The sequence below is a fragment of the Oncorhynchus gorbuscha genome, linkage group LG04, assembly GCF_021184085.1.
Source record: "Oncorhynchus gorbuscha isolate QuinsamMale2020 ecotype Even-year linkage group LG04, OgorEven_v1.0, whole genome shotgun sequence".
Taxonomy (NCBI): Eukaryota; Metazoa; Chordata; class Actinopteri; order Salmoniformes; family Salmonidae; genus Oncorhynchus; species Oncorhynchus gorbuscha.
In genome coordinates, this window is record NC_060176.1 from 82,340,990 (window position 1) to 82,355,815 (window position 14,826).

Below are 14,826 nucleotides of genomic sequence, written 5' to 3' on the forward strand. Positions count from 1 at the left end.
GAATGTTGGCAGAGTGGACAGAAAAAGTAGTAGAATGTTGGCAGAGTGGACACAAAAAGTACTGGAACGTTGGCAGAGTGGACACTAAGATTAATGGAATGTTGGCAGAGTGGACAGAAAACGTAGTGGAATGTTGGCAGAGTGGACACATGAAGTAGTGGAATGTTGTCAGAGTGGACACGAAAAGTAGTGGAATGTTGTCAGAGTGGACACGAAAAGTAGTGGAATGTTGTCAGAGTGGACACGAAAAGTCGTGGAATGTTGGCAGAGTGGACAGAAAAAGTAGTGGAATGTTGACAGAGTGGACACAAAAAGTACTGGAATGTTGGCACTGGAATGTTGGCAAAGTGGACACAAAAAGTCGTGGAATGTTGGAATGTTGGCAAGTGGACACAAAAAGTAGTGGAATGTTGGCAGAGTGGACACAAAAAGTAGTGGAATGTTGGCAGAGTGGACACAAAAAGTAGTGGAATGTTGGCAGAGTGGACAGAAAAAGTAGTGGAATGTTGGCAGAGTGGACACAAAAAGTAGTGGAATGTTGGCAGAGTGGACACAAAGTATTGGAATGTTGACGGAGTGGACAGAGAAAGTAGTGGAATGTTGACAGTGTGGACACATGAAGTAGTGGAATGTTGACAGAGTGGACACAAAAAGTAGTGAAATGTTGGCAGAGTGGACACAAAGATGAATGGAATGTTGGCAGGGTGGACACAAAGTAGTGGAATGTTGACGGAGTGGACAGAGAAAGTAGTGGAATGTTGACGGAGTGGACAGAGAAAGTAGTGGAATGTTGGCAGAGTGGACAGAAAAAGTAGTGGAATGTTGGCAGAGTGGACACATGAAGTAGTGGAATGTTGACAGAGTGGACACAAAAAGTAGTGGAATGTTGGCAGAGTGGATACAAAAAGTAGTGGAATGTTGGCAGAGTGGCCAGAAAAAGTAGTGGAATGTTGGCAGAGTGGACACATGAAGTAGTGGAATGTTGGCAGAGTGAACACATAAAGTAGTGGAATGTTGGCAGAGTGGACACAAAAAGTAGTGGAATGTTGGCAGAGTGGACACAAAAAGTAGTGGAATGTTGGCAGTGGACACGAAAAGTAGTGGAATGTTGGCAGTGGACCCAAAAAGAAGTGGAATGTTGGCAGAGTGGACACATGAAGTAGTGGAATGTTGACAGAGTGGACACAAAAAGTAGTGGAATGTTGACAGAGTGGACAGAAAAAGTAGTGGAATGTTGGCAGAGTGGACACATGAAGTAGTGGAATGTTGGCAGAGTGAACACATAAAGTAGTGGAATGTTGGCAGAGTGGACACAAAAAGTAGTGGAATGTTGGCAGAGTGGACACAAAAAGTAGTGGAATGTTGGCAGTGGACACGAAAAGTAGTGGAATGTTGGCAGTGGACCCAAAAAGAAGTGGAATGTTGGCAGAGTGGACACATGAAGTAGTGGAATGTTGACAGAGTGGACACAAAAAGTAGTGGAATGTTGACAGAGTGGACAGAAAAAGTACTGGAACGTTGGCAGTGTGGACACAAAAAGTAGTGGAATGTTGGCAGAGTGGACACATGAAGTAGTGGAATGTTGACAGTGTGGACACATGAAGTAGTGGAATGTTGACGGAGTGGACAGAAAAAGTAGTGGAATGTTGATGGAGTGGACAGAAAAAGTAGTGGAATGTTGGCAGAGTGGACACAAAGATTAATGGAATGTTGGCAGAGTGGACACAAAAAGTAGTGGAATGTTGGCAGAGTGGACACAAAGTAGTGGAATGTTGACGGAGTGGACAGAGAAAGTAGTGGAATGTTGACAGTGTGGACACATGAAGTAGTGGAATGTTGACAGAGTGGACACAAAAAGTAGTGAAATGTTGGCAGAGTGGACACAAAGATGAATGGAATGTTGGCAGGGTGGACACAAAGTAGTGGAATGTTGACGGAGTGGACAGAGAAAGTAGTGGAATGTTGACGGAGTGGACAGAGAAAGTAGTGGAATGTTGGCAGAGTGGACAGAAAAAGTAGTGGAATGTTGGCAGAGTGGACACATGAAGTAGTGGAATGTTGACAGAGTGGACACAAAAAGTAGTGGAATGTTGGCAGAGTGGATACAAAAAGTAGTGGAATGTTGGCAGGGTGGATACAAAAAGTAGTGGAATGTTGGCAGAGTGGCCAGAAAAAGTAGTGGAATGTTGGCAGAGTGGACACATGAAGTAGTGGAATGTTGGCAGAGTGAACACATAAAGTAGTGGAATGTTGGCAGAGTGGACACAAAAAGTAGTGGAATGTTGGCAGAGTGGACACAAAAAGTAGTGGAATGTTGGCAGTGGACACGAAAAGTAGTGGAATGTTGGCAGTGGACCCAAAAAGAAGTGGAATATTGGCAGAGTGGACACATGAAGTAGTGGAATGTTGACAGAGTGGACACAAAAAGTAGTGGAATGTTGACAGAGTGGACAGAAAAAGTACTGGAACGTTGGCAGTGTGGACACAAAAAGTAGTGGAATGTTGGCAGAGTGGACACATGAAGTAGTGGAATGTTGACAGTGTGGACACATGAAGTAGTGGAATGTTGACGGAGTGGACAGAAAAAGTAGTGGAATGTTGACGGAGTGGACAGAAAAAGTAGTGGAATGTTGGCAGAGTGGACACAAAGATTAATGGAATGTTGGCAGAGTGGACACAAAAAGTAGTGGAATGTTGACGGAGTGGACACAAAAAGTAGTGGAATGTTGGCAGAGTGGACACAAAAAGTAGTGGAATGTTGACAGAGTGGACACAAAAAGTAGTGGAATGTTGACGGAGTGGACACAAAAAGTAGTGGAATGTTGACAGAGTGGACAGAAAAAGTACTGGAACGTTGGCAGAGTGGACACGAAAAGTAGTGGAATGTTGGCAGAGTGGACACATGAAGTAGTGGAATGTTGACAGTGTGGACACATGAAGTAGTGGAATGTTGGCAGAGTGGACACACAAAGAAGTGGAATGTAGCCTCCACATTGACTCTGTACCGGTACCCCTGTATATAGCCTCCACATTGACTGTACCGGTACCCCTCTGTACTGGTCCTTCTGTAGCTCAGTTGGTAGAGCATGGTGCTTGTAACGCCAGGGTAGTGGGTTCGATCCCCGGGACCACCCATATGTAGAATGTATGCACACATGACTGTAAGTCGCTTTGGATAAAAGTGTCTGCTAAATGGCATATATTATTTTATATTATTGGCAGAGTGGACAGAAAAAGTACTGGAATGTTGACGGAGTGGACAGAAAAAGTAGTGGAATGTTGGCAGAGTGGACACAAAAAGTAGTGGAATGTTGGCAGAGTGGACAGAAAAAGTAGTGGAATGTTGGCAGAGTGGACAGAAAAAGTAGTGGAATGTTGACGGAGTGGACACAAAAAGTAGTGGAATGTTGACAGAGTGGACAGAAAAAGTACTGGAACGTTGGCAGAGTGGACACAAAAAGTAGTGGAATGTTGGCAGAGTGGACACATGAAGTAGTGGAATGTTGACAGTGTGGACACATGAAGTAGTGGAATGTTGACGGAGTGGACAGAAAAAGTAGTGGAATGTTGACGGAGTGGACAGAAAAAGTAGTGGAATGTTGGCAGAGTGGACACAAAGATTAATGGAATGTTGGCAGAGTGGACACAAAAAGTAGTGGAATGTTGACGGAGTGGACACAAAAAGTAGTGGAATGTTGGCAGAGTGGACACAAAAAGTAGTGGAATGTTGGCAGAGTGAACAAAAAGTAGTGGAATGTTGACGGAGTGGACACAAAAAGTAGTGGAATGTTGGCAGAGTGGACAGAAAAAGTAGTAGAATGTTGGCAGAGTGGACACAAAAAGTACTGGAACGTTGGCAGAGTGGACACTAAGATTAATGGAATGTTGGCAGAGTGGACAGAAAACGTAGTGGAATGTTGGCAGAGTGGACACATGAAGTAGTGGAATGTTGTCAGAGTGGACACGAAAAGTAGTGGAATGTTGTCAGAGTGGACACGAAAAGTAGTGGAATGTTGTCAGAGTGGACACGAAAAGTCGTGGAATGTTGGCAGAGTGGACAGAAAAAGTAGTGGAATGTTGACAGAGTGGACACAAAAAGTACTGGAATGTTGGCAAAGTGGACACAAAAAGTCGTGGAATGTTGGCAAAGTGGACACAAAAAGTCGTGGAATGTTGGCAAAGTGGCAAGAAAAAGTAGTGGAATGTTGGCAGAGTGGACACAAAAAGTAGTGGAATGTTGGCAGAGTGGACACAAAAAGTAGTGGAATGTTGGCAGAGTGGACACAAAAAGTAGTGGAATGTTGGCAGAGTGGACAGAAAAAGTAGTGGAATGTTGGCAGAGTGGACACAAAAAGTAGTGGAATGTTGGCAGAGTGGACACAAAGTAGTGGAATGTTGACGGAGTGGACAGAGAAAGTAGTGGAATGTTGACAGTGTGGACACATGAAGTAGTGGAATGTTGACAGAGTGGACACAAAAAGTAGTGAAATGTTGGCAGAGTGGACACAAAGATGAATGGAATGTTGGCAGGGTGGACACAAAGTAGTGGAATGTTGACGGAGTGGACAGAGAAAGTAGTGGAATGTTGACGGAGTGGACAGAGAAAGTAGTGGAATGTTGGCAGAGTGGACAGAAAAAGTAGTGGAATGTTGGCAGAGTGGACACATGAAGTAGTGGAATGTTGACAGAGTGGACACAAAAAGTAGTGGAATGTTGGCAGAGTGGATACAAAAAGTAGTGGAATGTTGGCAGAGTGGCCAGAAAAAGTAGTGGAATGTTGGCAGAGTGGACACATGAAGTAGTGGAATGTTGGCAGAGTGAACACATAAAGTAGTGGAATGTTGGCAGAGTGGACACAAAAAGTAGTGGAATGTTGGCAGAGTGGACACAAAAAGTAGTGGAATGTTGGCAGTGGACACGAAAAGTAGTGGAATGTTGGCAGTGGACCCAAAAAGAAGTGGAATGTTGGCAGAGTGGACACATGAAGTAGTGGAATGTTGACAGAGTGGACACAAAAAGTAGTGGAATGTTGACAGAGTGGACAGAAAAAGTAGTGGAATGTTGGCAGAGTGGACACATGAAGTAGTGGAATGTTGGCAGAGTGAACACATAAAGTAGTGGAATGTTGGCAGAGTGGACACAAAAAGTAGTGGAATGTTGGCAGAGTGGACACAAAAAGTAGTGGAATGTTGGCAGTGGACACGAAAAGTAGTGGAATGTTGGCAGTGGACCCAAAAAGAAGTGGAATGTTGGCAGAGTGGACACATGAAGTAGTGGAATGTTGACAGAGTGGACACAAAAAGTAGTGGAATGTTGACAGAGTGGACAGAAAAAGTACTGGAACGTTGGCAGTGTGGACACAAAAAGTAGTGGAATGTTGGCAGAGTGGACACATGAAGTAGTGGAATGTTGACAGTGTGGACACATGAAGTAGTGGAATGTTGACGGAGTGGACAGAAAAAGTAGTGGAATGTTGATGGAGTGGACAGAAAAAGTAGTGGAATGTTGGCAGAGTGGACACAAAGATTAATGGAATGTTGGCAGAGTGGACACAAAAAGTAGTGGAATGTTGGCAGAGTGGACACAAAGTAGTGGAATGTTGACGGAGTGGACAGAGAAAGTAGTGGAATGTTGACAGTGTGGACACATGAAGTAGTGGAATGTTGACAGAGTGGACACAAAAAGTAGTGAAATGTTGGCAGAGTGGACACAAAGATGAATGGAATGTTGGCAGGGTGGACACAAAGTAGTGGAATGTTGACGGAGTGGACAGAGAAAGTAGTGGAATGTTGACGGAGTGGACAGAGAAAGTAGTGGAATGTTGGCAGAGTGGACAGAAAAAGTAGTGGAATGTTGGCAGAGTGGACACATGAAGTAGTGGAATGTTGACAGAGTGGACACAAAAAGTAGTGGAATGTTGGCAGAGTGGATACAAAAAGTAGTGGAATGTTGGCAGGGTGGATACAAAAAGTAGTGGAATGTTGGCAGAGTGGCCAGAAAAAGTAGTGGAATGTTGGCAGAGTGGACACATGAAGTAGTGGAATGTTGGCAGAGTGAACACATAAAGTAGTGGAATGTTGGCAGAGTGGACACAAAAAGTAGTGGAATGTTGGCAGAGTGGACACAAAAAGTAGTGGAATGTTGGCAGTGGACACGAAAAGTAGTGGAATGTTGGCAGTGGACCCAAAAAGAAGTGGAATATTGGCAGAGTGGACACATGAAGTAGTGGAATGTTGACAGAGTGGACACAAAAAGTAGTGGAATGTTGACAGAGTGGACAGAAAAAGTACTGGAACGTTGGCAGTGTGGACACAAAAAGTAGTGGAATGTTGGCAGAGTGGACACATGAAGTAGTGGAATGTTGACAGTGTGGACACATGAAGTAGTGGAATGTTGACGGAGTGGACAGAAAAAGTAGTGGAATGTTGACGGAGTGGACAGAAAAAGTAGTGGAATGTTGGCAGAGTGGACACAAAGATTAATGGAATGTTGGCAGAGTGGACACAAAAAGTAGTGGAATGTTGACGGAGTGGACACAAAAAGTAGTGGAATGTTGGCAGAGTGGACACAAAAAGTAGTGGAATGTTGACAGAGTGGACACAAAAAGTAGTGGAATGTTGACGGAGTGGACACAAAAAGTAGTGGAATGTTGACAGAGTGGACAGAAAAAGTACTGGAACGTTGGCAGAGTGGACACGAAAAGTAGTGGAATGTTGGCAGAGTGGACACATGAAGTAGTGGAATGTTGACAGTGTGGACACATGAAGTAGTGGAATGTTGGCAGAGTGGACACACAAAGTAGTGGAATGTTGGCAGAGTGGACACACAAATTAGTGGAATGTTGGCAGAGTGGACACACAAAGTAGTGGAATGTTGGCAGAGTGGACACACAAAGTAGTGGAATGTTGGCAGAGTGGACACACAAAGTAGTGGAATGTTGGCAGAGGACACATGAAGTACTGGGATGTTGACAGAGTGGACACAAAGATTAATGGAATGTTGGCAGAGTGGACACAAAAAGTAGTGGAATGTTGGCAGAGTGGACACAATAAGAAGTGGAATGTTGACAGAGTGGCCAGAAAAAGTAGTGGAATGTTGACAGAGTGGACAGAAAAAGTAGTGGAATGTTGGCAGAGGACACATGAAGTACTGGGATGTTGACAGAGTGGACACAAAGATTAATGGAATGTTGGCAGAGTGGACACAAAAAGTAGTGGAATGTTGGCAGAGTGGACACAAAAAGTACTTTAATGTTGGCAGAGTGGACACAAAAAGTACTGGAATGTTGGCAGAGTGGACACAAAAAGTAGTGGAATGTTGGCAGAGTGGACACAAAAAGTAGTGGAATGTTGGCAGAGTGGACACAAAAAGTAGTGGAATGTTGGCAGAGTGGACACTAAGATTAATGGAATGTTGGCAGAGTGGACACATGAAGTAGTGGAATGTTGTCAGAGTGGACGGAAAAAGTAGTGGAATGTTGGCAGAGTGGACACAAAAAGTAGTGGAATGTTGACGGAGTGGATGGAAAAAGTAGTGGAATGTTGGCAGAGTGGCCACACAAAGTAGTGGAATGTTGGCAGAGTGGACACAAAAAGTAGTGGAATGTTGGCAGAGGACACATGAAGTACTGGGATGTTGACAGTGTGGACACATGAAGTAGTGGAATGTTGACGGAGTGGACGGAAAAAGTAGTGGAATGTTGGCAGAGTGGCCACACAAAGTAGTGGAATGTTGGCAGAGTGGCCAGAAAAAGTAGTGGAATGTTGGCAGAGTGGACACAAAAAGTAGTGGAATGTTGGCAGAGTGGACACAAAAAGTAGTGGAATGTTGGCAGAGTGGAAACAAAAAGTAGTGGAATGTTGACAGAGTGGACAGAAAAAGTACTGGAATTTTGTCAAAGTGGACACAATAAGAAGTGGAATGTTGACAGAGTGGCCAGAAAAAGTAGTGGAATGTTGACAGAGTGGACAGAAAAAGTAGTGGGATGTTGGCAGAGGACACATGAAGTACTGGGATGTTGACAGAGTGGACACAAAAAGTAGTGGAATGTTGTCAGAGTGGACACAAAAAGTAGTGGAATGTTGGCAGAGTGAACACAAAAAGTAGTGGAATGTTGGCAGAGTGGACACAAAAAGTACTTTAATGTTGGCAGAGTGGACACAAAAAGTCGTGGAATGTTGGCAGAGTGGACAGAAAAAGTAGTGGAATGTTGGCAGAGTGGACAGAAAAAGTAGTGGAATGTTGGCAGAGTGGACACGAAAAGTAGTGGAATGTTGGCAGAGTGGACACAAAGTAGTGGAATGTTGACGGAGTGGACAGAGAAAGTAGTGGAATGTTGGCAGAGTGGCCAGAAAAAGTAGTGGAATGTTGGCAGAGTGGACACAAAAAGTAGTGGAATGTTGGCAGTGGACACGAAAAGTAGTGGAATGTTGGCAGAGTGGATACAAAAAGTAGTGGAATGTTGGCAGAGTGGACACAAAAAGTAGTGGAATGTTGACAGAGTGGCCAAAAAAAGTAGTGGAATGTTGGCAGAGTGGCCAGAAAAAGTAGTGGAATGTTGGCAGAGTGGACACAAAAAGTAGTGGAATGTTGGCAGTGGACACGAAAAGTAGTGGAATGTTGGCAGTGGACACGAAAAGTAGTGGAATGTTGGCAGAGTGGACAGAAAAAGAAGTGGAATGTAGCCTCCACATTGACTGTACCGGTACCCCTCTGTACTGGTCCTTCTGTAGCTCAGTTGGTAGAGCATGGTGCTTCTAACGCCAGGGTAGTGGGTTCGATCCCCGGGACCACCCATATGTAGAATGTATGCACACATGACTGTAAGTTGCTTTGGATAAAAGCGTCTGCTAAATGGCATATATTATTTTATATTATTGGCAGAGTGGACACAAAAAGTAGTGGAATGTTGGCAGAGTGGACACAAAAAGTAGTGGAATTCAGACAATATTGTTTAAGATCACTGTATTTGTCCAATTATACACATGGTATAAAGTACATTTGACAGAAAGACCCCTCACCCCCTACCTCTAGATCTCTCTGGAAAACACTTCAAACACAGAGCAATCAGAACAACCAATAATTAGGTAAAATATCAGGATTGGGCTGCCTCTGTAAAGTTAGTGTTTAGAGGTTTGGACAGGTTTAAGCCATATGGTTAAGTGTCTAGGGGGTAGAATCTAGGGTACAGAGTCTAGGGGAGTGTGTCTAAAGGGAATTGTGTATAGGATAGTGTCTAGGGGGTAGTGTCCAGGGGTTAGTGTCCAGGGGTTAGTGTCCAGGGGTTAGTGTCCAGGGGTTAGTGTCCAGGGGTTAGTGTCCAGGGGTTAGTGTCTATGGCAGGGGTGGGAAACTCCTTAGCAAACACACCTGATTAATCAAATTGCATTCTAAACTGAAAATCATGATTAGGTGATTGGAGTCAGATGTGTTAGCTGGGGCAAAAGTGTGACACCAATCAGACCCTCGAGGACTGGAATTGCCCACCCCTGGTCCAGGGGGTAGTGTCTCGGGGTAGGGGTTAGGGGGTTGTTTTTGGATAGACCAACTATGCTGTCTCCTGTAAGTAAGCATTTCACTGTAAGGTCTACTACATCTGTTGTATTCATCATTTCACTGTGAGGTCTACTACACCTGTTGTATTCAGCATTTCACTGTATGGTGTACTACACCTGTTGTATTCAGCATTTCACTGTGAGGTCTACTACACCTGTTGTATTCAGCATTTCACTGTAAGGTCTACTACACCTGTTGTATTCAGCATTTCACTGTGAGGTCTACTACACCTGTTGTATTCAGCATTTCACTGTAAGGTCTACTACACCTGTTGTATTCAGCATTTCACTGTGAGGTCTACTACACCTGTTGTATTCAGCATTTCACTGTAAGGTCTACTACACCTGTTGTATTCAGCATTTCACTGTGAGGTCTACTACACCTGCTGTATTCAGCATTTCACTGTGAGGTCTACTACACCTGTTGTATTCAGCATTTCACTGTAAGGTCTACTACACCTGTTGTATTCAGCATTTCACTGTAATGTCTACTACACCTGTTGTATTCAGCATTTCACTGTGAGGTCTACTACACCTGTTGTATTCAGCATTTCACTGTAAGGTCTACTACACCTGTTGTATTCAGCATTTCACTGTGAGGTCTACTACACCTGTTGTATTCAGCATTTCACTGTAAGGTCTACTACACCTGTTGTATTCAGCATTTCACTGTAAGGTCTACTACACCTGTTGTATTCAGCATTTCACTGTAAGGTCTACTACACCTGTTGTATTCAGCATTTCACTGTAAGGTCTACTACACCTGTTGTATTCAGCATTTCACTGTGAGGTCTACTACACCTGTTGTATTCAGCATTTCACTGTGAGGTCTACTACACCTGTTGTATTCAGCATTTCACTGTAAGGTCTACTACACCTGTTGTATTCAGCATTTCACTGTGAGGTCTACTACACCTGTTGTATTCAGCATTTCACTGTAAGGTCTACTACACCTGTTGTATTCAGCATTTCACTGTGAGGTCTACTACACCTGTTGTATTCAGCATTTCACTGTAAGGTCTACTACACCTGTTGTATTCAGCATTTCACTGTAAGGTCTACTACACCTGTTGTATTCAGCATTTCACTGTGAGGTCTACTACACCTGTTGTATTCAGCATTTCACTGTGAGGTCTACTACACCTGCTGTATTCAGCATTTCACTGTAAGGTCTACTACACCTGTTGTATTCAGCATTTCACTGTGAGGTCTACTACACCTGTTGTATTCAGCATTTCACTGTGAGGTCTACTACACCTGTTGTATTCAGCATTTCACTGTAAGGTCTACTACACCTGTTGTATTCAGCATTTCACTCTGAGGTGTAATACACCTGTTGTATTCAGCATTTCACTGTGAGGTCTACTACACCTGTTGTATTCAGCATTTCACTGTAAGGTCTACTACACCTGTTGTATTCAGCATTTCACTGTGAGGTCTACTACACCTGTTGTATTCAGCATTTCACTGTGAGGTCTACTACACCTGTTGTATTCAGCATTTCACTGTGAGGTCTACTACACCTGTTGTATTCAGCATTTCACTGTAAGGTCTACTACACCTGTTGTATTCAGCATTTCACTGTGAGGTCTACTACACCTGTTGTATTCAGCATTTCACTGTAAGGTCTACTACACCTGTTGTATTCAGCATTTCACTGTAAGGTCTACTACACCTGTTGTATTCAGCATTTCACTGTGAGGTCTACTACACCTGTTGTATTCAGCATTTCACTGTCTAAGGTCTACTACACTGTTGTATTCAGCATTTCACTGTTGTATTCAGGTCTACTACACCTGTTGTATTCAGCATTTCACTGTGAGGTCTACTACACCTGTTGTATTCAGCATTTCACTGTGAGGTCTACTACACCTGTTGTATTCAGCATTTCACTGTGAGGTCTACTACACCTGTTGTATTCAGCATTTCACTGTGAGGTCTACTACACCTGTTGTATTCAGCATTTCACTGTGAGGTCTACTACACCTGTTGTATTCAGCATTTCACTGTGAGGTCTACTACACCTGTTGTATTCAGCATTTCACTGTGAGGTCTACTACACCTGTTGTATTCAGCATTTCACTGTGAGGTCTACTACACCTGTTGTATTCAGCATTTCACTGTGAGGTCTACTACACCTGTTGTATTCAGCATTTCACTGTGAGGTCTACTACACCTGTTGTATTCAGCATTTCACTGTGAGGTCTACTACACCTGTTGTATTCAGCATTTCACTGTGAGGTCTACTACACCTGTTGTATTCAGCATTTCACTGTGAGGTCTACTACACCTGTTGTATTCAGCATTTCACTGTGAGGTCTACTACACCTGTTGTATTCAGCATTTCACTGTGAGGTCTACTACACCTGTTGTATTCAGCATTTCACTGTGAGGTCTACTACACCTGTTGTATTCAGCATTTCACTGTGAGGTCTACTACACCTGTTGTATTCAGCATTTCACTGTGAGGTCTACTACACCTGTTGTATTCAGCATTTCACTGTGAGGTCTACTACACCTGTTGTATTCAGCATTTCACTGTGAGGTCTACTACACCTGTTGTATTCAGCATTTCACTGTGAGGTCTACTACACCTGTTGTATTCAGCATTTCACTGTGAGGTCTACTACACCTGTTTCAGTATTCAGCATTTCACTGTGAGGTCTACTACACCTGTTGTATTCAGCATTTCACTGTGAGGTCTACTACACCTGTTGTATTCAGCATTTCACTGTGAGGTCTACTACACCTGTTGTATTCAGCATTTCACTGTGAGGTCTACTACACCTGTTGTATTCAGCATTTCACTGTGAGGTCTACTACACCTGTTGTATTCAGCATTTCACTGTGAGGTCTACTACACCTGTTGTATTCAGCATTTCACTGTGAGGTCTACTACACCTGTTGTATTCAGCATTTCACTGTGAGGTCTACTACACCTGTTGTATTCAGCATTTCACTGTGAGGTCTACTACACCTGTTGTATTCAGCATTTCACTGTGAGGTCTACTACACCTGTTGTATTCAGCATTTCACTGTAAGGTCTACTACACCTGTTGTATTCAGCATTTCACTGTAAGGTCTACTACACCTGTTGTATTCAGCATTTCACTGTGAGGTCTACTACACCTGTTGTATTCAGCATTTCACTGTGAGGTCTACTACACCTGTTGTATTCAGCATTTCACTGTGAGGTCTACGGCGCACACGACAAATACACTTTGATTTGATGTTTAGGCCTACTGACCGATGTTCCCAGGAGACAATACTGACCGATGTTCCCAGGAGACAATACTGACCGATGTTCCCAGGAGACAATACTGACCGATGTTCTCAGGAGACAATACTGACTGATGTTCCCAGGAGACAATACTTACTGATGCATTTCCCCTGGTATGCTACTCCTATGGATGTTCCCAGGAGACATGTCGCCCTCCTCAGATGACAGGCACTGGCATAGATAATGCCGTCGTTGCCACACAGGAACTGATCCGGTGACCTCTGTTCAGGGCAGATCCGATTACACATCACACAATATGCGTTATTTGTCTGGTCCACGACGCACGTGGAGCTTCCTGGGCATAAAACGTCACGGCAGGTCTCTGTCAGAACAAGAAGTTGTAAAATTGTAAATCGCAAAGGTTACAGGTTCGAATCCCCGAGCTGACAAGGTGTAAATCTGTCGTTCTGCCCCCTGAACAAGACAGAACAACCCATCCCCTGAACAACTCAATATTCCCAGGCCGTCACTGAAAATAAGAATTTGTTCTTAACTGACCTGCCTAGTAACATACTATTCATACACAGCAATGGAGCGTGTTTTACGTACTTATGTCCGGATCCAATTTTGGAATGCGCCGTGTTTGCTTGTCCTTTATCCACCACCAGAATGAATCCAATTGATTGTTCTATATGAATAATACGGTTGTGTTCTCTTTTACGTATCGGACTGCTGGTTTACTTACTCTTGCATTTGCCCTGGTACTGCACTTCCAGGTCCAGATGAACTTTACATTTGGACTTGAGCAACGCGCACTCGTCTTTGTATGTCTTTCCATCCGATCCGCAGACAGGTCCTTTCCAAGTGACATTGGAGCAGTCTGGCGCGCAGACGCAGCGCGGTTTGCTTCTCCTGTTAATCTTGCATCTCTTTCCGGGTCCACAGTCCACGTTGTCGCACGTTTCTGGAGTGGAATAAATGTCGATGTTCTTCAATTATATTAAATGAATGGAGAACAGCCATAGCTAAGATACAATTAGGTTTATTAACGAGAAAATGTGTCTAATTTAGTTTCACTTCCATTTAAACGAAGTTAAACATTATTTCATCGGACATGCTTTCACTCTAAAACGACGATGTGAAATATTATTATTAGCCATATGATGTGAGCGATATCATATAAACACCCCTGTACCTTTGCAGGGTATGCAGTTGGGGGCTCCGCCGTTAAAGATCATCCACCGGAACAAGGTGCTGTTGGGTACATCCTCCTCGGTCCATGACGTTCCCAGCCTCCCGCTTCTACAGCATTCCTCTCGGCTCATCCCCGGTACGTAGAGCACCTGACACCTCCCGTTCTTCCCCTGCTGTAACCAGCAGTTGCCAGCTGGAAACAAACATGAAAACGTCCCAGTCTTTTTAAAGTCTGAAGCCATGCAGCTTACTGACTAACCTGATCCAGACGCAACACTTCAGTCACACTCTCGCTCTCTCAGTTTTTTTTCCCTCCAATATCATGCAACAGTTTGAACACTTTCTTATTCAGTGACCAATCAATACATGTTCAACACTGACCGCTGGCCAGTAGGATACAGCGTTGAAGAAAATACTGACCTTTAACTGAGATGTTCTATTGATTTTTATAGATAGTGTTGAGTTCTCCATGTTCGCAGAGCAAACAGTTGAACAATCTTGTTCTATTGCCTATCACATAATGTCACAGTCATCGAATGTCTTCCTCTTGGCCTCGTCCAGAACATAACTGTATTCTTGAAATGCTTGATTTATCAACGCTCGAACAGTAAAAAAAAAAAACATGATCTTTACGAATACAGTAGTTGTATACACTTTTCTTCCAAATATCTACGAGCATCCCCGGTCTCACAGCACCCGTGAGACACACGTCGATCATAGCAGTATTTATAAAGAATAGCTACCATAACAAGACTTGGCCAAAATACACATAAAGACACTAATAGGTGACAAGTGATTTAGAACTTCTTTTTGTTTAAAGGATGCACTTACGTTGTTGATATGTATGTCGATGGCAGC

General features: G+C 43.6%; 1 protein-coding gene across 1 annotated transcript in view; it reads right to left on the reverse strand.

Moving 5' to 3' along the window:
• The window catches only part of LOC124034726 (follistatin-A-like), a 58,862-nt gene that overhangs the window by 42,877 nt on the left and 1,159 nt on the right, over positions 1-14,826 (reverse strand). Inside the window, 3 exon segments of the mRNA XM_046348212.1 lie at positions 12,932-13,156; positions 13,520-13,738; positions 13,970-14,161. Of these exon segments, the coding sequence (XP_046204168.1) occupies positions 12,932-13,156; positions 13,520-13,738; positions 13,970-14,161 (636 nt within the window).